Source organism: Pseudoliparis swirei, chromosome 14 (genome assembly GCF_029220125.1).
Source record: "Pseudoliparis swirei isolate HS2019 ecotype Mariana Trench chromosome 14, NWPU_hadal_v1, whole genome shotgun sequence".
Taxonomy (NCBI): Eukaryota; Metazoa; Chordata; class Actinopteri; order Perciformes; family Liparidae; genus Pseudoliparis; species Pseudoliparis swirei.
The window spans coordinates 11,081,107-11,101,841 of record NC_079401.1 but is presented as its reverse complement, the minus strand read 5'-3'; the positions used below and the strand labels follow the sequence as shown (position 1 = coordinate 11,101,841).

The 20,735-nt window shown below is 49.7% G+C and overlaps 1 protein-coding gene across 10 annotated transcripts; it reads left to right on the top strand.

The window, feature by feature from the left end:
• Positions 1-1,543: 1,543 nt before the first annotated feature.
• Positions 1,544-19,795, top strand: LOC130204689 (histone-arginine methyltransferase CARM1-like). 10 transcript variants are annotated; one of them, XM_056431596.1, is made up of 15 exons: positions 1,549-2,213; positions 2,337-2,418; positions 6,545-6,665; positions 6,980-7,105; positions 7,183-7,334; positions 8,326-8,430; positions 12,352-12,462; positions 13,289-13,466; positions 14,003-14,093; positions 15,621-15,702; positions 15,773-15,858; positions 17,105-17,194; positions 17,307-17,444; positions 17,556-17,645; positions 19,468-19,795. In XM_056431596.1, the coding sequence occupies exons 2-15, from the start codon at positions 2,356-2,358 to the stop codon at positions 19,493-19,495; spliced, it is 1,461 nt and encodes a 486-aa protein (XP_056287571.1). In that variant the 5' UTR covers positions 1,549-2,213; positions 2,337-2,355; the 3' UTR covers positions 19,496-19,795. The 10 variants fall into 10 exon arrangements, with proteins under 10 accessions (XP_056287575.1, XP_056287574.1, XP_056287568.1 ...); XM_056431593.1 differs by having other exon boundaries at positions 1,547-2,213; positions 15,621-15,699; positions 17,307-17,645; XM_056431590.1 differs by having other exon boundaries at positions 1,548-2,213; positions 17,307-17,645.
• The last annotated feature ends 940 nt before the right edge of the window (positions 19,796-20,735 follow it).

Sequence of the window (20,735 nt, the reverse complement as noted above, 5' to 3'; positions counted from 1 at the left end):
AACTCACCAGTCTATTCTTGTTCTTAGAAATGAAGGCTATTCCATGAGAAATTGCAAAAACTGAAAATGTCCTCCAGCGGTGTGTACTACTCCTTCAGAGAACAGCACAAACGGGCTCTAACCAGAGCAGAAAGAGAAGTGGGAGGCCCGGTGCACAACTCAGCAAGAAGACAAGTACATTAGAGTCTCTAGTTTGAGAAATAGACGCCTCACAGGTCCTCAACTGGCAGCTTCTTTAAATGGTACCCAAAACGCCAGTGTCAACGTCGACAGTGAAGAGGCGACTCCGGGATGCTGGCCTTCTAGGCAGAGTGGCAAAGAAAAGCCATATCTGAGACTGGCCAATAAAAGAAAAGATTGGTATGGGCAAAAGAACACAGGCATTGGACAGAGGAAGATTGGAAAAGGTGTTCTGGACAGATGAATCCAAGTTTGAGGTGTTTGGATCACACAGAAGAACATTTGTGAGGCAGAACAGGTGAAAAGATGCTGGAAGAGTGCCTGACACCATCTGTCAAGCATGGTGGAGGTCATGTGATGGTCTGGGGCTGCTTTGGTGCTGGGAAAGTGGGAGATTTGTACCAGGTAAAAGGGATTTTAAATAAGGAAGGCTATCACTCCATTTGGCAACGCCATGCCATACCCTGTGGGCAGCGCTTGATTGGAGCCAATGTCCTCCTCCAACAGGACAATGACCCAAAGCACACCTCCACATTGTGAAGAACTCTTGAGGGAAGAAGCAGGCAGCTTGCTGTCTGTAATGGAGTGGCCAGTCACCAGATCTCAGCCATTGAGCTGTTGTGGGAGCAGCTTGACCGTATGGTCCTCAAGAAGTGCCCATCAAGCCAATCCAACTTGTGGAGGTGCTTCAGGAAGCGTGGGGTGACATTTCAACAGATTACCTCAACAAATTAACAGCTAGAATGCCAAAGGTCTGCAATGCTGGAATTGCTGCAAAAGGAGCATTCTTTGACGAAAGCAAAGTTTGAAGAAAAAAATTAATACTTCAAATACAAATCATTATTTCTAACCTTGTCAATGTCTTAACTATATTTTCTACTCATTTGATGAATAAAAGTGTGAGTTTTCATGGAAAACACGAAATTGGGTGATCCCAAACTTTTGAACGGTAGTGTATATATACACATATATATACACATATATATGTGTATATATATGTGTATACATATATATGTATATATACATATATGTATGTATATACACATATATGTATGTATATAAATATATATGTGTTTATATATGTATATACATATATGTACACATGTATATACATATATATGTATATATACATATATGTATGTATATACATATATATACACATATATGTATGTATATACATATATATGTGTATATATATGTGTTTATATACACATATATATACATATATATGGATATATATATTTATGTGTATATATGTATATACATATATATGTGTATATATATGTGTGTATATATATATATATACCCACATATTAAAGACTTTTGTGATCATCAATTCACTCACACACACTTTACAGTGTCTTCACATGAGACATTAAAGTGATTCTCAACTCTTCACAAGGAGACTTCATCATCTCAGGAGAACCATCTCTACATCTTTACATCTCTACAACTATTCACCTCTCCATCTTTACATCTCTACCATTCTACATCTTTACAGCTCTACACCTTTACATCTCTACATCCCTACATCTCTACCTCTCTACATATTTACATGTCTTTTTTTTAAACTCTACATCTCTTCATCTTTACATCTCTAAATCTTTACATTTCTATATCCCTACACCTTTACATCTCTACATCTTTAAATCTACATCTCTACATATCTACACCTTTACATCCCTACACCTCTACACCTCTACATCTTTACATCTCTACATATCTACACCTTTACATCCCTACACCTCTACATCTTTACATCTCTACATATCTACACCTTTACATCCCTACACCTCTACATCTGTACATCAGCAGTGAGGAGAAGCATGAGTTCAGGTTCCTCTGCTCCTGCAGTGACGCTGTGTCTCCTGCAGAGGGCGTGTTGTTGTTGTCCTGACCTTCACCATGACGCGGGAGACAGAGTCACGTGTTCTTGAAGGTGATTCCAGTGATTGGTTGTCCTCTCTCATCCTCAGATGTGTTTGCTGTTCCACCTTCTGAAGCAACAGGACCAGGCACTCCAATACGTTCTGGTTGGTTCCAGAAGGACTCACATATCGATGTTCCCCACTGTTCTCCCTCTAATCCCTCTCCCATCTCTCCTCCCCTTTTCCTCCTCCTCCTCCCCTCTCCTCTGCTTTCTCCTCGAGGAGCAGCTCACTTCTGTATTGAAGAATGGAGGAGAAGAGTGAGGAGTTCCTGGCGTTCTCTGTGAGGGTCTTCACCCTGCAGGAGGAGGTAACTGATGCATGAGCACCTGGTTGAGATGTTCTTCTCTCTTTACTCCTCTAATTGAGGTAACAGGAGAAGTTGTGAGGACACGTTGTCCACTGAAGGGCTGTGATGTGCTTTCAAGAGGAACTCAAGGATCCTCATGCAGGTTCCTCTAGGGTGGAAGACCAGGGAACACATGCAGCCAGTGATGTCATCGTGCAGTGGAGACCATGAACCATGAGCAGCCACAGGAATGTTGTCGTCGGGAACATGGTCTTCTTCTGTGGTCTACTGTGGTCTAGTGGGGTCTAATGTCTTCTGTGTTCTACTGTCTTCTTCTGTGGTCTAGTGTGGTCTACTGTCTTCTTCTGTGTTCTACTGTCTTCTTCTGTGGTCTAGTGGGGTCTAATGTGGTCTAGTGGGGTCTAATGTGGTCTACTGTCTTCTTCTGTGTTCTACTGTCTTCTTCTGTGGTCTAGTGGGGTCTAATGTGGTCTACTGTCTTCTTCTGTGGTCTACTGTAGTCTAGTGGGGTCTAATGTGGTCTACTGTCTTCTTCTGTGGTCTAGTGGGGTCTAATGTGGTCTACTGTCTTCTTCTGTGGTCTACTGTGGTCTAGTGTGGTCTACTGTCTTCTGTGTTCTACTGTCTTCTTCTGTGGTCTAGTGTGGTCTACTGTCTTCTACTGTGGTCTAGTGGGGTCTAATGTGGTCTACTGTCTTCTTCTGTGTTCTACTGTCTTCTTCTGTGGTCTAGTGGGGTCTAATGTGGTCTACTGTCTTCTTCTGTGGTCTACTGTGGTCTACTGTAGTCTAGTGGGGTCTACTGTCTTCTACTGTGGTCTAGGGTCTAATGTGGTCTACTGTCTTCTTCTGTGGTCTACTGTGGTCTAGTGGGTTCTAATGTGGTCTACTGTCTTCTTCTGTGGTCTAGTGTGGTCTACTGTCTTCTTGTGTGGTCTACTGTCTTCTTGTGGGGTCTACTGTCTTCTTCTGTGGTCTACTGTGGTCTAGTGGGTTCTAATGTGGTCTACTGTCTTCTTCTGTGGTCTAATGTGGTCTACTGTCTTCTTCTGTGGTCTACTGTGGTCTAGTGGGTTCTAATGTGGTCTACTGTCTTCTTCTGTGGTCTAGTGTGGTCTACTGTCTTCTTCTGTGGTCTACTGTGGTCTACTGTGGTCTACTGTCTTCTTGTGTGGTCTACTGTCTTCTTCTGTGGTCTACTGTGGTCTACTGTCTTCTTCTGTGGTCTAGTGTGGTCTACTGTCTTCTTCTGTGGTCTAGTGGGTTCTAATGTGGTCTACTGTCTTCTTCTGTGGTCTAGTGTGGTCTACTGTCTTCTTCTGTGGTCTACTGTCTTCTTGTGTGGTCTACTGTCTTCTTCTGTGGTCTAGTGTGGTCTACTGTCTTCTTCTGTGGTCTACTGTGGTCTAGTGGGGTCTAATGTGGTCTACTGTCTTCTGTGGTCTAGTGTGGTCTACTGTCTTCTTCTGTGGTCTAGTGTGGTCTACTGTCTTCTTCTGTGGTCTACTGTGGTCTACTGGGGTCTAGTGTGGTCTACTGTGGTCTAGTGGGGTCTACTGTGGTCTAGTGGGGTCTACTGTGGTGTAGTGGGGTCTAGTGGGGTCTAGTGGGGTCTAGTGGGGTCTACTGGGGTCTAGTGGGGTCTAGTGGGGTCTAGTGGGGTCTACTGTGGTCTACTGTGGTCTAGTGTGGTCTAATGTGGTCTACTGTCTTCTTCTGTGGTCTAGTGGAGTCTACTGTCTTCTTCTGTGGTCTACTGTGGTCTAGTGGGTTCTAATGTGGTCTACTGTCTTCTTCTGTGGTCTAATGTGGTCTATTGTCTTCTTCTGTGGTCTACTGTGGTCTAGTGGGTTCTAACGTGGTCTACTGTCTTCTTGTGTGGTCTACTGTCTTCTTCTGTGGTCTAGTGGGGTCTACTGTCTTCTTCTGTGGTCTACTGTGGTCTAGTGGGTTCTAATGTGGTCTACTGTCTTCTTCTGTGGTCTAATGTGGTCTACTGTCTTCTTCTGTGGTCTAGTGGGTTCTAATGTGGTCTACTGTCTTCTTCTGTGGTCTAGTGTGGTCTACTGTCTTCTAGTGGGGTCTACTGTCTTCTTCTGTGGTCTACTGTGGTCTAGTGGGTTCTAATGTGGTCTACTGTCTTCTTCTGTGGTCTAATGTGGTCTACTGTCTTCTTCTGTGGTCTAGTGTGGTCTACTGTGGTCTACTGTCTTCTTCTGTGGTCTAGTGTGGTCTACTGTCTTCTTCTGTGGTCTACTGTCTTCTTCTGTGGTCTACTGTCTTCTTCTGTGGTCTACTATGGTCTACTGTGGTCTAGCGTGGTCTCCTGTGGTCTACTGTGGTCTAGTGTGGTCTACTGTCTTCTTCTGTGGTCTAGTGTGGTCTTCTGTGGTCTACTGTCTTCTTGTGTGGTCTACTGTGGTCTACTGTCTTCTTCTGTGGTCTAGTGTGGTCTAGTGTGGTCTACTGTCTTCTTCTGTGGTCTACTGTCTTCTTCTGTGGTCTACTATGGTCTACTGTGGTCTAGTGTGGTCTCCTGTGGTCTACTCTGGTCTAGTGTGGTCTCCTGTGGTCTTCTGTGGTCTAGTGTGGTCTACTGTGGTCCTGTGTAGCCCACTCCTCATCTCCACCTCCATCTGCCTGATGGATCATGGAGGTCTGGATCGTGGTCCATGCCGACTACCAACTATTCATACACTCTGTCATACTCATTGACATCTATTGTTCATCTAGTCACATGACATCTATTGTTCATCTGGTCACATGACATCTATAGTTCATCTGGTCTCATGACATCTATTGTTCACCTGGTCACATGACATCTATTGTTCATCTGGTCACATGACATCTATTGTTCATCTGGTCACATGACATCTATTGTTTATCTAGTCACATGACATCTATTGTTCATCTGGTCACATGACGTCTATTGTTCATCTGGTCACATGACATCTATTGTTCACCTGGTCACATGACATCTATTGTTCATCTGGTCACATGACATCTATTGTTCATCTGGTCACATGACATCTATTGTTCATCTGGTCACATGACATCTATTGTTCATCTGGTCACATGTCATCTATTGTTCACCTGGTCACATGACATATATTGTCCATCTGGTCACATGACATCTATTGTTCATCTATTGTTCATCTGGTCACATGACATCTATTGTTCATCTGGTCACATGACATCTATTGTTCATCTGGTCACATGACATCTATTGTTCATCTGGTCACATGTCATCTATTGTTCACCTGGTCACATGACATCTATTGTTCATCTGGTCACATGACATCTATTGTTCACCTAGTCACATGACATCTATTGTTCATCTAGTCACATGACATCTATTGTTCTGTCCATCCTGGAGAGGGATCCTCCTCTGTTGCTCTCCTGAAGGTTTTTTCTCTTTTTTCCTTGTGAAAGGTTTTTTTGGGAGTTGTTCCTGATCCGATGTGAGGTCAAAGGTCAGGGATGTCTATGTGTTCAGATTGTAAAGCACTCTGAGGGGAATTTGTGAAATTGGGATATACAAAATAAACTGAATTGAATAGTGTGGTCTAGTTTCGTCAATTAAATTAAATTCGGTTCACAGATAAATGGCCTGACTATTTCTTTACTCTATGGGAAATGATTTCTCCCTGCTTTATTTATAGTTTTTTTACTATGGTATTGTTTTTGTTTCTTTATTTGTATGTGTTTTAAAAAAATAAAAAAATACTTCTCTTCATACATAGAATCTGAAATTTTTAAAAACGTGTATGTGAGATTCTGAACACTAATAAAATATAAATAATTAAATTTGGTTTATTTTATAGAGCCCAATATCACAAATTATGAATCAGCAGTGCCATGGCATCAGACCACCAGGTCCAATGGACCCTCTGAGACGTGAAGTCAAAAGGACTCTGGAGAGGTGAACCTGGTTCAGGTCTAACGATAAGACCATCAAGAGGAAAGTCTTCAGTCTACGTGAGGGGGCGGAGCCTCCAGGACTGAAGGTGGAGCTGGTTCATAAAAGAGGAGGAGCTTTGGTACCTGAAGGCTCTGGCCCCTCCTGCTTTAGTCTCATGTGGTCCGGTGTGGTATGCCGTCATCATCCAGTTGATTGTTCTCTGAAGGAGGTCCAGGAGGAGGTGAGCAGGGAGCAGCAGCTCAGTGTGTGCAGACAGGGAGCAGAGCAGGAACTCACTGTGCTCCTCAGACCAGGACCGGAGCACCAGGAGCTCACCGTGCAGGATGGTGAGCGCACACACACACACACACACACACACACACACTTAAATAAAATGAAAGCTGCTCAGTGGTGGAAGATTGTTGATATGAGTCATTACTGGTAAAGTACCACAACATACTCTATTACAAATTATGCATTCAAATGGACACATACATATAAATTGAGTATCACAAATATGAATACAAATATCTAAATAATATAACCATCTGTAAAGGGCCCTCGATGGTTCCTGTTGGACCTCTTTATTCATGTCTAAAGTGGTCTAGACCATGGAGGTGTCTCCGGTGGTCTCAGGGAGTCTAAACCACTCTGCCTTCAGCCAACAGAGCATCAGTCTTCCAGTGCTCTGTCTCCAAGGAGATGGACTGCTGCCAGGTGGGAGGACAGTCCTTCCTGGTCACCGTGGGCAACCAAAGCCTCCTGCTGCGCTTCAAGACTCCGACTGGTTGGTACACATGCACAGTGCACACGGCTTAAAGTCCTGGGGTGGAGTCCAACCTCCTGTCCTCTCTCACCCTCCAGACATGAAGAGCTTTCAGCGGTCATTGAAGAGAGGGGACGATGAAGAGACTAGGAAAGGTTGCACAGAAGACAACGAGAGAGGAAACAAGGATGTAGAGGGAGGCCAAACAAGACATCAAGGGACTGAAGATGGCCCTGCACAGGGCTACCAGGTAGGCTATCACAGGGCTACCAGGTAGACCACCTCAGGGCTACCAGGTAGACCACCTCAGGGCTACCAGGCAGACCACCTCAGGGCTACCAGGTAGACCACCACAGGGCTACCAGGTAGACCACCTCAGGGCTACCAGGCAGACCACCTCAGGGCTACCAGGTAGACCACCTCAGGGCAACCAGGTAGACCACCTCAGGGCTACCAGGCAGACCACCTCAGGGCAACCAGGTAGACCACCTCAGGGCTACCAGGCAGACCACCTCAGGGCTACCAGGTAGACCACCTCAGGGCTACCAGGTAGACCACCACAGGGCTACCAGGTAGACCACCGCAGGGCAACCAGGTAGACCACCTCAGGGCTACCAGGTAGACCACCTCAGGGCAACCAGGCAGACCACCTCAGGGCTACCAGGTAGACCACCACAGGGCTACCAGGTAGACCACCTCAGGGCTACCAGGTAGACCACCTCAGGGCTACCAGGCAGACCACCTCAGGGCTACCAGGTAGACCACCTCAGGGCTACCAGGCAGACCACCTCAGGGCTACCAGGTAGACCACCACAGGGCTACCAGGTAGACCACCTCAGGACTACCAGGTAGACCACCACAGGGCTACCAGGCAGACCACCACAGGGCTACCAGGTAGACCACCTCAGGGCTACCAGGCAGACCACCACAGGGCTACCAGGCAGACCACCACAGGGCTACCAGGTAGACCACCTCAGGGCTACCAGGTAGACCACCACATGGCTACCAGGTAGACCACCTCAGGACTACCAGGTAGACCACCTCAGGGCTACCAGGTAGACCACCTCAGGGCTACCAGGTAGACCACCACATGGCTACCAGGTAGACCACCTCAGGACTACCAGGTAGACCACCTCAGGGCTACCAGGCAGACCACCTCAGGGCTACCAGGTAGACCACCAGTAGGTCTGACTCCAAGAGCAGGCAGTAACACATGCCCTCTCTGCTCATTGTGTGTCTAGTTCCACAGCTGTTTGTCCCAGAACCAGAGCCTGCTCCAGGACTACCTGAGGATCGCCACCTACCAGAGAGCCATTCTCCTCAATGAGAGTGACTTCAAAGACAAGGTGACAAGACACATGAACTCCATTTACCTGACCAGTAAACACTCAACATCTGAGGCCATGGTGCTCTGCTGGAGACCAGGACCGATCCTCAGGGGGGCGAGCGCCCCAAGAGAGAGAGCTCAAGGATCTCTGGTCTGGTGAGGGGGAGATGGAGCTTAGAGATAGAGGAAGGAGATGAGGTTCCTCTGTAGGAGCCTTAGAGATAGAGGAAGGAGATGAGGTTCCTCTGTAGGAGCCTTAGAGATAGAGGAAGGAGATGAGGTTCCACTAGGAGCCTTAGAGATAGAGTAAGGAGATGAGGTTCCTCTGTAGGAGCCTTAGAGATAGAGGAAGGAGATGAGGTTCCACTAGGAGCCTTAGAGATAGAGGAAGGAGATGAGGTTCCTCTAGGAGCCTTAGAGATAGAGGAAGGAGATGAGGTTCCTCTAGGAGCCTTAGAGATAGAGGAAGGAGATGAGGTTCCTCTAGGAGCCTTAGAGATAGAATCAAGGGGAAATTAGTTTCGTCTTTAACCCCATCCTTAGTTATTATGAGCAGTGGCTGCGTGAAGCGCCTGAGCAGTGGGGGTTCAGTGCAAGCACTCTCCACTGATGACTTGGCAACTACCGGGGAGAGCGGGGAGATCAATGACAACTCATGTTGCAGGACCTGCCCTCTTACACTGAGCTAAAGCTAAAGCCGCCCCGGACAAATAGAGGAAGGAGATGAGGTTCCTCTAGGAGCCTTAGAGATAGAGGAAGGAGATGAGGTTCCTCTAGGAGCCTTAGAGACAGAGTAAGGAGATGCGGTTCCTCTAGGAGCCTTAGAGATAGAGGAAGGAGATGAGGTTCCTCTAGGAGCCTTAGAGATAGAGGAAGGAGATGAGGTTCCTCTAGGAGCCTTAGAGACAGAGTAAGGAGATGAGGTTCCTCTAGGAGCCTTAGAGATAGAGGAAGGAGATGAGGTTCCTCTAGGAGCCTTAGAGATAGAGGAAGGAGATGAGGTTCCTCTAGGAGCCTTAGAGATAGAGGAAGGAGATGAGGTTCCTCTAGGAGCCTTAGAGATAGAGTAAGGAGATGAGGTTCCTCTGTAGGAGCCTTAGAGATAGAGTAAGGAGATGAGGTTCCTCTAGGAGCCTTAGAGATAGAGTAAGGAGATGAGGTTCCTCTAGGAGCCTTAGAGATAGAGGAAGGAGATGAGGTTCCTCTAGGAGCCTTAGAGATAGAGGAAGGAGATGAGGTTCCTCTGTAGGAGCCTTAGAGATAGAGGAAGGAGATGAGGTTCCTCTAGGAGCCTTAGAGATAGAGGAAGGAGATGAGGTTCCTCTAGGAGCCTTAGAGATAGAGGAAGGAGATGAGGTTCCTCTAGGAGCCTTAGAGATAGAGGAAGGAGATGAGGTTCCTCTAGGAGCCTTAGAGATAGAGTAAGGAGATGAGGTTCCTCTAGGAGCCTTAGAGATAGAGGAAGGAGATGAGGTTCCTCTAGGAGCCTTAGAGATAGAGGAAGGAGATGAGGTTCCTCTAGGAGCCTTAGAGATAGAGGAAGGAGATGAGGTTCCTCTAGGAGCCTTAGAGATAGAGGAAGGAGATGAGGTTCCTCTAGGAGCCTTAGAGATAGAGGAAGGAGATGAGGTTCCTCTAGGAGCCTTAGAGATAGAGGAAGGAGATGAGGTTCCTCTAGGAGCCTTAGAGATAGAGGAAGGAGATGAGGTTCCTCTAGGAGCCTTAGAGATAGAGGAAGGAGATGAGGTTCCTCTAGGAGCCTTAGAGATAGAGGAAGGAGATGAGGTTCCTCTAGGAGCCTTAGAGATAGAGTAAGGAGATGAGGTTCCTCTAGGAGCCTTAGAGATAGAGGAAGGAGATGAGGTTCCTCTAGGAGCCTTAGAGATAGAGGAAGGAGATGAGGTTCCTCTAGGAGCCTTAGAGATAGAGGAAGGAGATGAGGTTCCTCTAGGAGCCTTAGAGATAGAGGAAGGAGATGAGGTTCCTCTAGGAGCCTTAGAGATAGAGTAAGGAGATGAGGTTCCTCTAGGAGCCTTAGAGATAGAGGAAGGAGATGAGGTTCCTCTAGGAGCCTTAGAGATAGAGGAAGGAGATGAGGTTCCTCTAGGAGCCTTAGAGATAGAGGAAGGAGATGAGGTTCCTCTAGGAGCCTTAGAGATAGAGGAAGGAGATGAGGTTCCTCTAGGAGCCTTAGAGATAGAGGAAGGAGATGAGGTTCCTCTAGGAGCCTTAGAGATAGAGGAAGGAGATGAGGTTCCTCTAGGAGCCTTAGAGATAGAGGAAGGAGATGAGGTTCCTCTAGGAGCCTTAGAGATAGAGGAAGGAGATGAGGTTCCTCTAGGAGCCTTAGAGATAGAGGAAGGAGATGAGGTTCCTCTAGGAGCCTTAGAGATAGAGGAAGGAGATGAGGTTCCTCTAGGAGCCTTAGAGATAGAGGAAGGAGATGAGGTTCCTCTAGGAGCCTTAGAGATAGAGGAAGGAGATGAGGTTCCTCTAGGAGCCTTAGAGATAGAGGAAGGAGATGAGGTTCCTCTAGGAGCCTTAGAGATAGAGGAAGGAGATGAGGTTCCTCTAGGAGCCTTAGAGATAGAGGAAGGAGATGAGGTTCCTCTAGGAGCCTTAGAGATAGAGGAAGGAGATGAGGTTCCTCTAGGAGCCTTAGAGATAGAGGAAGGAGATGAGGTTCCTCTAGGAGCCTTAGAGATAGAGGAAGGAGATGAGGTTCCTCTAGGAGCCTTAGAGATAGAGGAAGGAGATGAGGTTCCTCTGTAGGAGCCTTAGAGATAGAGGAAGGAGATGAGGTTCCTCTAGGAGCCTTAGAGATAGAGGAAGGAGATGAGGTTCCTCTAGGAGCCTTAGAGATAGAGAAGGAGATGAGGTTCCTCTAGGAGCCTTAGAGATAGAGTAAGGAGATGAGGTTCCTCTAGGAGCCTTAGAGATAGAGTAAGGAGATGAGGTTCCTCTAGGAGCCTTAGAGATAGAGGAAGGAGATGAGGTTCCTCTAGGAGCCTTAGAGATAGAGGAAGGAGATGAGGTTCCTCTAGGAGCCTTAGAGATAGAGGAAGGAGATGAGGTTCCTCTAGGAGCCTTAGAGATAGAGGAAGGAGATGAGGTTCCTCTAGGAGCCTTAGAGATAGAGGAAGGAGATGAGGTTCCTCTAGGAGCCTTAGAGATAGAGGAAGGAGATGAGGTTCCTCTAGGAGCCTTAGAGATAGAGGAAGGAGATGAGGTTCCTCTAGGAGCCTTAGAGATAGAGGAAGGAGATGAGGTTCCTCTAGGAGCCTTAGAGATAGAGGAAGGAGATGAGGTTCCTCTAGGAGCCTTAGAGATAGAGGAAGGAGATGAGGTTCCTCTAGGAGCCTTAGAGATAGAGGAAGGAGATGAGGTTCCTCTAGGAGCCTTAGAGATAGAGGAAGGAGATGAGGTTCCTCTAGGAGCCTTAGAGATAGAGGAAGGAGATGAGGTTCCTCTAGGAGCCTTAGAGATAGAGGAAGGAGATGAGGTTCCTCTAGGAGCCTTAGAGATAGAGGAAGGAGATGAGGTTCCTCTAGGAGCCTTAGAGATAGAGTAAGGAGATGAGGTTCCTCTAGGAGCCTTAGAGATAGAGGAAGGAGATGAGGTTTCTCTAGGAGCCTTAGAGATAGAGGAAGGAGATGAGGTTCCTCTAGGAGCCTTAGAGATAGAGGAAGGAGATGAGGTTCCTCTAGGAGCCTTAGAGATAGAGTAAGGAGATGAGGTTCCTCTAGGAGCCTTAGAGATAGAGGAAGGAGATGAGGTTCCTCTAGGAGCCTTAGAGATAGAGGAAAGAGATGAGGTTCCTCTAGGAGCCTTAGAGATAGAGGAAGGAGATGAGGATCATGTTTCAACTCCTCTGTGATATCTGAATGTCTTGGGAGTGTTTGTGTATTGATTGTGGACGTCCTCTCTCTCCCGTCTCCAGGTGGTTCTGGATGTGTGTTGTGGTTCTGGTGTTCTGTCTTTCTTCGCGGTCCAGGCTGGAGCCAGCAGAGTGTACGCCGTGGAGTCCAACCCGATGGCCCAGTTTACTCAGGTGCTGCTCCATCTCCATCAGGGCAATGTCGGCGCTGAGATGGCGTCCGCTCCACACATGCTGTCCAACTGGCTGAAGGTCCATCCGGTCTCAGGACCGGCGCCCTGTGAGTGTTGGCCGAGCCCGAGAAGAGAAGTCGGCCCACTGGCTCACAGGAACACCATCGCATGCAGAGCGTGGCATACTGGGGAGTTAATGGGTTGCAGCAACATCTGGCGCTGCTCAGAGGGGAGCAGAGAGATGCTGCCGAGGCCTCAGGAACCGGGAGTCAGCGGGCTCTGATCGGCCTCGTTTCACTGTGGCCCTGTGGCCCTCTCTCTCCAGGGGGAGCCGTGTCTCTGGTGTCTCTGAGAGGAACGAGGGTTGACGTGTGACTTCCGTGTAAACGATCGTGCTTTTGTTCTCGGCGGGAACAACGGAGCGTTCTGAATCGGCTCTCGCTTAAATTCCTGCGTCCGACTGGCCGTGACTGTCTCCACGGCAACGGCAATGACGGAGCACCGGGCCGTGGCGACGAGTGGGGCGTCCACCGGCAGGAAGAGGTTGTGCTCCCTCGCTGAAGTTCTGACCGGTGTCTAAAGGGAGGTCCCCCCCGGGTTGAGTGGATCTTGGACCGGGCTCACGGGCCTCCACTGATGAGGCGTCGCTCTCATGCTCTTCAAGCGCCAGCTGCTGGACGGGACTTCCTCCTCCAGGTGTCCATCGCTGGAGGAAGGCCCGGTTGTCCGTCTCCCAACTAGACGTTGCCTTGTGTCTCCGGCAGATGGTCCGATGTGTGGTCCTGGTCCTGGTGTGGTTTCACAGTGGACATGTGTCTCCTGTGCAGATCCTGGTCCAGAACAACGGCTTGTCTGAGCGGATCCGGGTCCTGGAAGGGAAGGTGGAGGAGGTCAGCTGTCCCGACATGGTGGACGTCATCGTCTCCGAGCCCATGGGATACATGCTGCTGAATCAGAAGCTCATGGGGAGCTTCTTGTGGGCCCGGAAATGGCTCAAGCCCAATGGTAGGGGTCAAGGAACCTCAGGGACCCCGAGGGACCCACTGCAGACCCTGGGGACCCAACGGGACCAGTTCTGGTGGACTGGGGACTTGATTTGGGACTCATTTGCCTCTCTCTCTCTCTGTCTCTCTCTCTCTCTGTCTCTCTCTCTCTCTCTCTCTCTGTCTCTCTCTCCTCTCTCTCTCTCTCTGTCTCCCTCCCTCTCTCCCTCTCTAACTTTCTCTGTCTCTCTGTCTCTCTCTCTCCCTCTCTGTCTCTCTCTCTCTTTTCTCTCTCTCTCTCTCTATCTTTCTCTGTCTCTCTCTCTCTCTCTCTCTCTCTCTCTCTCTCTCTCTCTCTCTCTTTCTCTGTCTCTCTCTCTCTCTCTCTCTCTAACTTTCTCTGTCTCTCTCTCTCTCTTTTCTCTCCTCTCTCCTCTCTCCCCTCTCCCTCTCTATCTCTCTCTCTTCTCTCTCCTCTCTCTCTCTCTCTCTCTCTCTCTCTCTCTCTCTCTCTCTCTCTCTCTCTCTCTCTCTCTCTCTCTCTCTCTCTCTCTCCAGGTCTGATGTTCCCCTCCTATGGTGATATTCATCTGGCTCCCTTCAGTGATGAGCAGCTCTACTTCGAACATCACGCAAGAACTACTTTCTGGTCTCTCTCTCTCACACGCACACACACACACACACACACACACACACACACACACACACACACACACACACACACACGCAGCATGTAGAGGCACAGGTCCATGCATGAGGACACAAACACACTGGCTTCCTGTCTCTCACACATGTTCCTCTGGGTTCTGTGGGTTCTGGCCCCTGGGGGCCAGGAGACCAGGAGGAGCTGATGTGGACCAGAACATGTTTGGCAGGATCTCACTGGGCATTCATCTTGTTTGAATGTACGGTTTCTGCTTTCAGTGATTATGAAAACAAGATAATGGAGATCAAGGGATGCTCTTTGTTGGCCGTTCCTCTCCCGGTTCCTGAGACCGGCTCCAGGGTGAAGCTGGCTCCCCTTCTCCCTGCATGGGGTACCGGGTCGGGCCAGGGCCCGTTGAAACCAGGGACCCGGAAATGAACCGTGATAATTGGTCATAACTAGTGACGGGAAAGCACCTCCCAGATGAGAAGCACAAGAACCTGGAGCGGTTCTGTTCACGCGTTCATCTGGTTACGCACGAGGCCAACAAGTTCTGCTATAGCTCTGTTTTCTGGGAAATCGTGTGTGTGTGTGTGTGTGTGTGTGTGTGTGTGTGTGTGTGTGTGTGTGTGTGTGTGTGTGTGTGTGTGTGTGTGTGTGTGTGTGTGTGTGTGTGTGTGTCATTGACCATGAAAGCCAGGCTCAGTCAACCTTGAGGAATGAAGGTAAACTACAAACTCATGTGGTTCCCTGAGTTAGCATTTAGCAACGTTTCAGTGATACTGTGGGAACGTATTATTATTAAACACCATTCACAGATCCACATATCTAACATGATCTCATTGATGGCCAAAGTTAAACCTGTGCAGCCCCCGATCTGACCTCGTGTTTAGTGTTGAGTTTTATGGATGAAGAATCCTAACGAAAAGCGTTCAGCAACTAGTTGTTTTAGTATTCAACAAAAAATACATTTTCAGATGTTGTCATTGTTGTTGTCCACCAGGGGGCGGCAGAGTAGTTGTATAGAAGTCTATGATTCATGTGTTGAAGCGGCATTCTCTCTCCTGGCCACCAGGGGGAGACTCCTCTGGTTGCATAGAAGTCTCTCTAAATTGCTTCTGGGTGCTGTGGGGACTCAGACTGGCTCTTTGCAGATGACGTGGTTCTGTTGGTTCCTTCAGAACAAGAACCTTCTGCAGCACCGGGCCGATCAGCTGTGGTGGGGATGGGAGTTCGTGGTCGTATGGCTCCTCCTCCTGGGGGCCCCAGGTCTCTCAGGTCTTCTTCATGGGGGGACATGGAGCCATCTTTTACCAGTCCTTCTGCGTCGCGGCCCTCAGGGATGGTCACAGTGACCAAGAGAGGCTCCTGATTGGTCGATTGTGCCAGACAAGAGACGACTCTACTTCCTCTCCAGTGAAACATGCAACATGAGCGTCGGAGCCCCCAGCAGGAGGGCCCCGCCCAGCAGGAGGGCCCCACCCAGCAGGAGGGCCCCGCCCAGCAGCCCTCTGACGCTCTTCTCTCCAGGCAGCAGAGGAGCTTCTATGGAGTGGACCTGAGCGCTCTGCACGGCGCCGCGGGGGACGAGTTCTTCAGGCAGCCCATCGTGGTACGTCAGGCCGAGCACAGCGGCGCCGCAGAGGCCGACGGACACGCTCAGGTTCTGTTGTGTGTTTCAGGACTCCTTTGAAGTCCAGGTTCTGATGGCCCGGTCGGTCCGGCACCGCATCAACTTCATGGAGGCTAAAGAAGAAGATCTCCACAGGTCAGAGTCGTGAGCGTCAGCCATGACGGGTCTCTGTGTGAACACCGACATCCTCTCCTGCATGTGTGGGCGGGTCAAAGGTCAAACAGATTCGCACTTCCTGTTTGCTGGAAGGCGATTTAGATTCCTCACTTCCCAACAACTGGTCCACGAGCTCCATGGCCCACATGGTCCCATCAGGACCCGGAGGTTTGAACTCTATGACCTCACGTTACTGATGACCCCGTGATGACCCCGTGATGACCCCGTGATGGCCCCGTGATGGCCCCGTGATGGCTCCGTGATGACCCCGTGATGGCCCCGTGATGGCCCGTGATGACACCGTGATGACACAGTGGTGACACCGTGATGATGACACCGTGATGACACCGTGATGACACTGATGACCCTGATGACCTATGTGATGGCCCCGTGATGGCCCCGTGATGACCCCGTGATGGCCCCGTGATGACCCCGTGATGGCCCCGTGATGACCCCGTGATGGCCCCGTGATGGCCCCGTGATGGCCCCGTGATGGCCCCGTGATGACCCCGTGATGGCCCCGTGATGACCCCGTGATGACCCCGTGATGACACCGTGATGGTGCGATGGCCCGTGATGGCCCGTGATGACCCCGTGATGACACCGTGATGGCCCGTGATGGCCCCGTGATTGCCCTGATGACCCGTGATGGTGTGATGGCCCTGATGGCCCCAGATGGCCGTGATGACCCGTGATGGCCCCGTGATGGCCCGTGTGATGGCCCCGTGATGGCCCCCGTGATGACCCGTGATGGTGTGATCGTGATGGCCCCGTGATGGCCCCGTGATGACCCCGTGATGGCCTGTGATGGCCTGATGACCCCGTGATGACACCGTGATGATGGCCCGTGATGGCCCCTGATGATGGCCGTGATGACCCCGTGATGGCCCCGTGATGGCCCGTGATGACCCCTGATGGCCCCGTGATGGCCCGTGATGGATGTGATGACCCCGTGATGGCCCCGTGATGGCCCCGTGATGGCCCCGTGATGGCCCCGTGATGGCCCCGTGATGGCCCCGTGATGGCCCCGTGATGGCCCCGTGATGGCCCCGTGATGACCCCGTGATGGCCCCGTGATGGCCCCGTGATGACCCCGTGATGGCCCCGTGATGACCCCGTGATGGCCCCGTGATGGCCCCGTGATGGCCCCGTGATGGCCCCGTGATGGCCCTGTGATGGGGTTGGTTGATGAGTGAATCTGAGTCCCAGATGTTGGTTCCTCCAGGATGGAGATCCCCTTCGTGTTCCCCCTGCTGCAGTCGGGTCTGGTCCACGGTCTGGCCTTCTGGTTCGACGTGGCCTACTCAGGGTCCAGGTAAGAGACGCACTTCTAGTCGGGCATGTTGTCGTGCGTACGCAGCTCTAGATGAGACCTGTCCATCACCAGGTAGCCCCGCCCTCAGACCCCCCCCCTCCCCCCCCTGCAGGGCGACAGTGTGGCTCTCCACGGCTCCCTCTGAGCCTTTGACCCGCTGGTCTCAGATCAGGTGTTTGCTCCAGACGCCGCTCTACGCCAAGGTGGGGCAGACTCTGTCTGGGACGGTTCTGCTGGAGGCCAACGACAGGTACCGCTTCAAAGGTTCTCCTGGAGGTCCACAGAGGAACCAGCACCACCGTGGAGTCTCCATGAGTATGTTCTGCGACGGGAGTGAATCATCAACATGTTCCACTTCCAGGCAGAGCTATGACATCATCATCACTGCCACAGTCGACCAATCAGGCTTCAGATCTGGAAACGTCCTGGACCTCAAGGACCCCTTCTTCAGGTGAGTCCTGATCCCTCTGATCCACTTCACACCAGAACCAGAGTCCTCATTGTGGACCGCTGGTTCTCTTTGTTCTGTTGTGAGGGCCAGTTTCAGTTCAAAGGGCTCAGGGTTAACTACTGAACTCTGACTCCAATAAGCCTGACTCCAATAACCCTGAACTCTGACTCCAATAAGCCTGACTCCAATAACCCTGAACTCTGACTCTAATAAGCCTGACTCCAATAACCCTGACTCCAATAACCCTGAACTCTGACTCTAATAAGCCTGACTCCAATAACCCTGAACTCTGACTCTAATAACTCTGACTATAATAACTCTGACTCTAATAACGCTGACTCTAATAACCCTGAACTCTGACTCTAATAACCCTGAACTCTGACTCTAATAACCCTGAACTCTGACTCCAATAAGCCTGACTCCAATAACCCTGAACGCTGACTCCAATAATCCTGGACTCTGACTCTAATAAGCCTGAATCTAATAAGCCTTAACTCTGACTCTACTAAGCCTGACTCTACTAACCCTGAACTTTGACTCTACTAAGCCTGACTCTACTAACCCTGAACTCTGACTCTAATAACCATGAACTCTGACTATAATAAGCCTGACTCTACTAACCCTGAACTCTGACTCTACTAACTGTGAACTCTGACTCTACTAAGCCTAACTCTACTAACCCTGAACTTTGACTCTACTAAGCCTGACTCTACTAACCCTGAACTTTGACTCTACTAAGCCTGACTCTACTAACCCTGAACTCTGACTCTAATAACCATGAACTCTGACTCTAATAAGCCTGACTCTACTAACCCTGAACTCTGACAATACTAAGCCTGACTCTACGAACCTTGAACTCTGACTCTACTAAGCCTGAATCTACTAACCCTGAACTCTGACTCTACTAAGCCTGACTCTGCTAACCCTGAACGTTGACTCTACTAACTGTGAACTCTGACTCTACTAAGCCTGAATCTACTAACCCTGAACTCTGACTCTACTAACCCTGACTCTACTGACCCTGAACTCTGACTCTACTAAGCCTGACTCTACTAACTGTGAACTCTGACCTCTACTAACCCTGAACTCTGACTCTACTAAGCCTAACTCTACTAACCCTGAACTTTGACTCTACTAAGCCTGACTCTACTAACCCTGAACTCTGACTCTACTAAGCCTGACTCTACTAACTGTGAACTCTGACTCTACTAACCCTGAACTCTGACTCTACTAACTGTGAACTCTGACTCTACTAAGCTTAACTCTACTAACCCTGAACTTTGACTCTACTAAGCCTGACTCTACTAACCCTGAACTCTGACTCTACTAACTGTGAACTCTGACTCTACTAAGCTTAACTCTACTAACCCTGAACTTTGACTCTACTAAGCCTGACTCGACTGACCCTGAACTCTGACTCTACTAACTGTGAACTCTGACTCTACTAAGCCTAACTCTACTAACCCTGAACTCTGACTCTACTAAGCCTGAATCTACTAACCCTGAACTCTGACTCTACTAAGCCTAACTCTACTAACCCTGAACTCTGACTCTACTAAGCCTGAATCTACTAACCCTGAACTCTGACTCTACTAAGCCTGACTCTACTAACCCTGAACTTTGACTCTACTAACCCTGAACTCTGACTCTAATAACCATGAACTCTGACTATAATAAGCCTGACTCTACTAACCCTGAACTCTGACTCTACTAAGCCTAACTCTACTAACCCTGAACTTTGACTCTACTAAGCCTGACTCTACTAACCCTGAACTCTGACTCTACTAAGCCTGACAGAAGCTTCTCTGTGCCCATGGAGCAGGTGGGAGAAGCAGGAAGCCTTTCATTGAGGTGAGGGGGGGCAGAGGTCCCTCTACAGGAGGACCGTGAGTCACGTGAACATGAGCAACACGCGCACCTCCTGAAGAATCCAGCAGGGGGCAGCAGAGCCAAGACGAGACGGCCTCAAGACACTGCCAAGCATTCACTGACCTCAATATAGCTTCAAGATTCAAGATTCAAGATGTTTTATTTGTCACATACACACACAGGGTGTGCAGTGAAATGAAAGTGGCAATGCTCAGCAGGAATGTGCAAGGGCAACAAGTACACACTATTTACAATAAAAAACAACACAATATTTACAGTAAGTGTGTGTGTGTGTGTGTGTGTGTGCCTAAGAGGGGCAGTTGTGTGGGTCTATGTGGGGGTCCTGGTGAGGTCGGAGTTCACAGTCCTGATGGCCTGAGGAAAGAAACTCCGTCTCAGTCTCTCTGTTCTTGCAGCGTGACTACGGAGGCGCCTGCCTGACCGCAGCAGCTGAAACAGTCTGTTGTTGGGGTGGTGAGGATCCTTCATGATCCTGCCGGCTCTGGTTCTGCACCTCCTGGTGTACAAGTCCTGCAGGGTGGGAGTGAGTTCCAATAGTGCGTCAGCCGAACGCACTACTCTCTGCAGAGCCTTCCTGTCCTGTGCGGAGCAGTTGCCAAACCAGGCTGTGATGCTTCCTGTCAGGACGCCTCACAGCTCCAGAGTAGAAGGACTGAAGGATCCTCTGGGAAACTTTAAATTTCCTCAGCTGCCTGAGGTGGTAGAGGCGCTGCCTTGCCTTTCTCACCAGAGTGTCTGTGTTCTGACCATGTCAGATCCTCGGTGATGTGGACTCCCAGGTATTTATACCCGCTCACCCTCTCCACAGTAGTCCTGTTAATCCCCAGTGGTGAGTACGCCTCTGTTGTTGTACCCTCCTAAAGTCCACAATCAGCTCCTTAGTTTTGGTGACATTCATGATGAGGCTGTTGTCCTGGCACCAGAGTGACAGATCAGCAACTTCCTCCAGGTAGGCCTTCTCGTCGTTGTCGGAGATCAGGCCCACCACCACTGTGTCATCCGCAAACTTGATGATGGTGTTGAGCTGAACCTGGCCACACAGTCATGTGTGTACAGGAGTACAGTAGGGGCTGAGGACGCAACCCTGGGGGATCCTGTGTTCAGGGTGAGGGATTTGGAGGTGTGTCTGCCCACCCTGACCACCTGTGGCCTGGCGGTCAGGAAGTCCAGGATCCAAGCACACAGGGGGTGTTCAGTCCC

What these genes read in the sequence shown, in the direction of transcription:
- LOC130204689 (XM_056431590.1), top strand. Translation starts at nt 2,356, where the DNA reads ATGGAGGAGAAGAGTGAGGAGTTCCTGGCGTTCTCTGTGAGGGTCTTC. An exon ending in CACGCAAGAACTACTTTCTG is followed by an intron (nt 14,094 to 15,620) that starts GTCTCTCTCTCT and finishes TCTTCTCTCCAG; the next exon opens with GCAGCAGAGGAGCTTCTATG. An exon ending in GTGGCCTACTCAGGGTCCAG is followed by an intron (nt 17,195 to 17,306) that starts GTAAGAGACGCA and finishes CCCCCCCTGCAG; the next exon opens with GGCGACAGTGTGGCTCTCCA.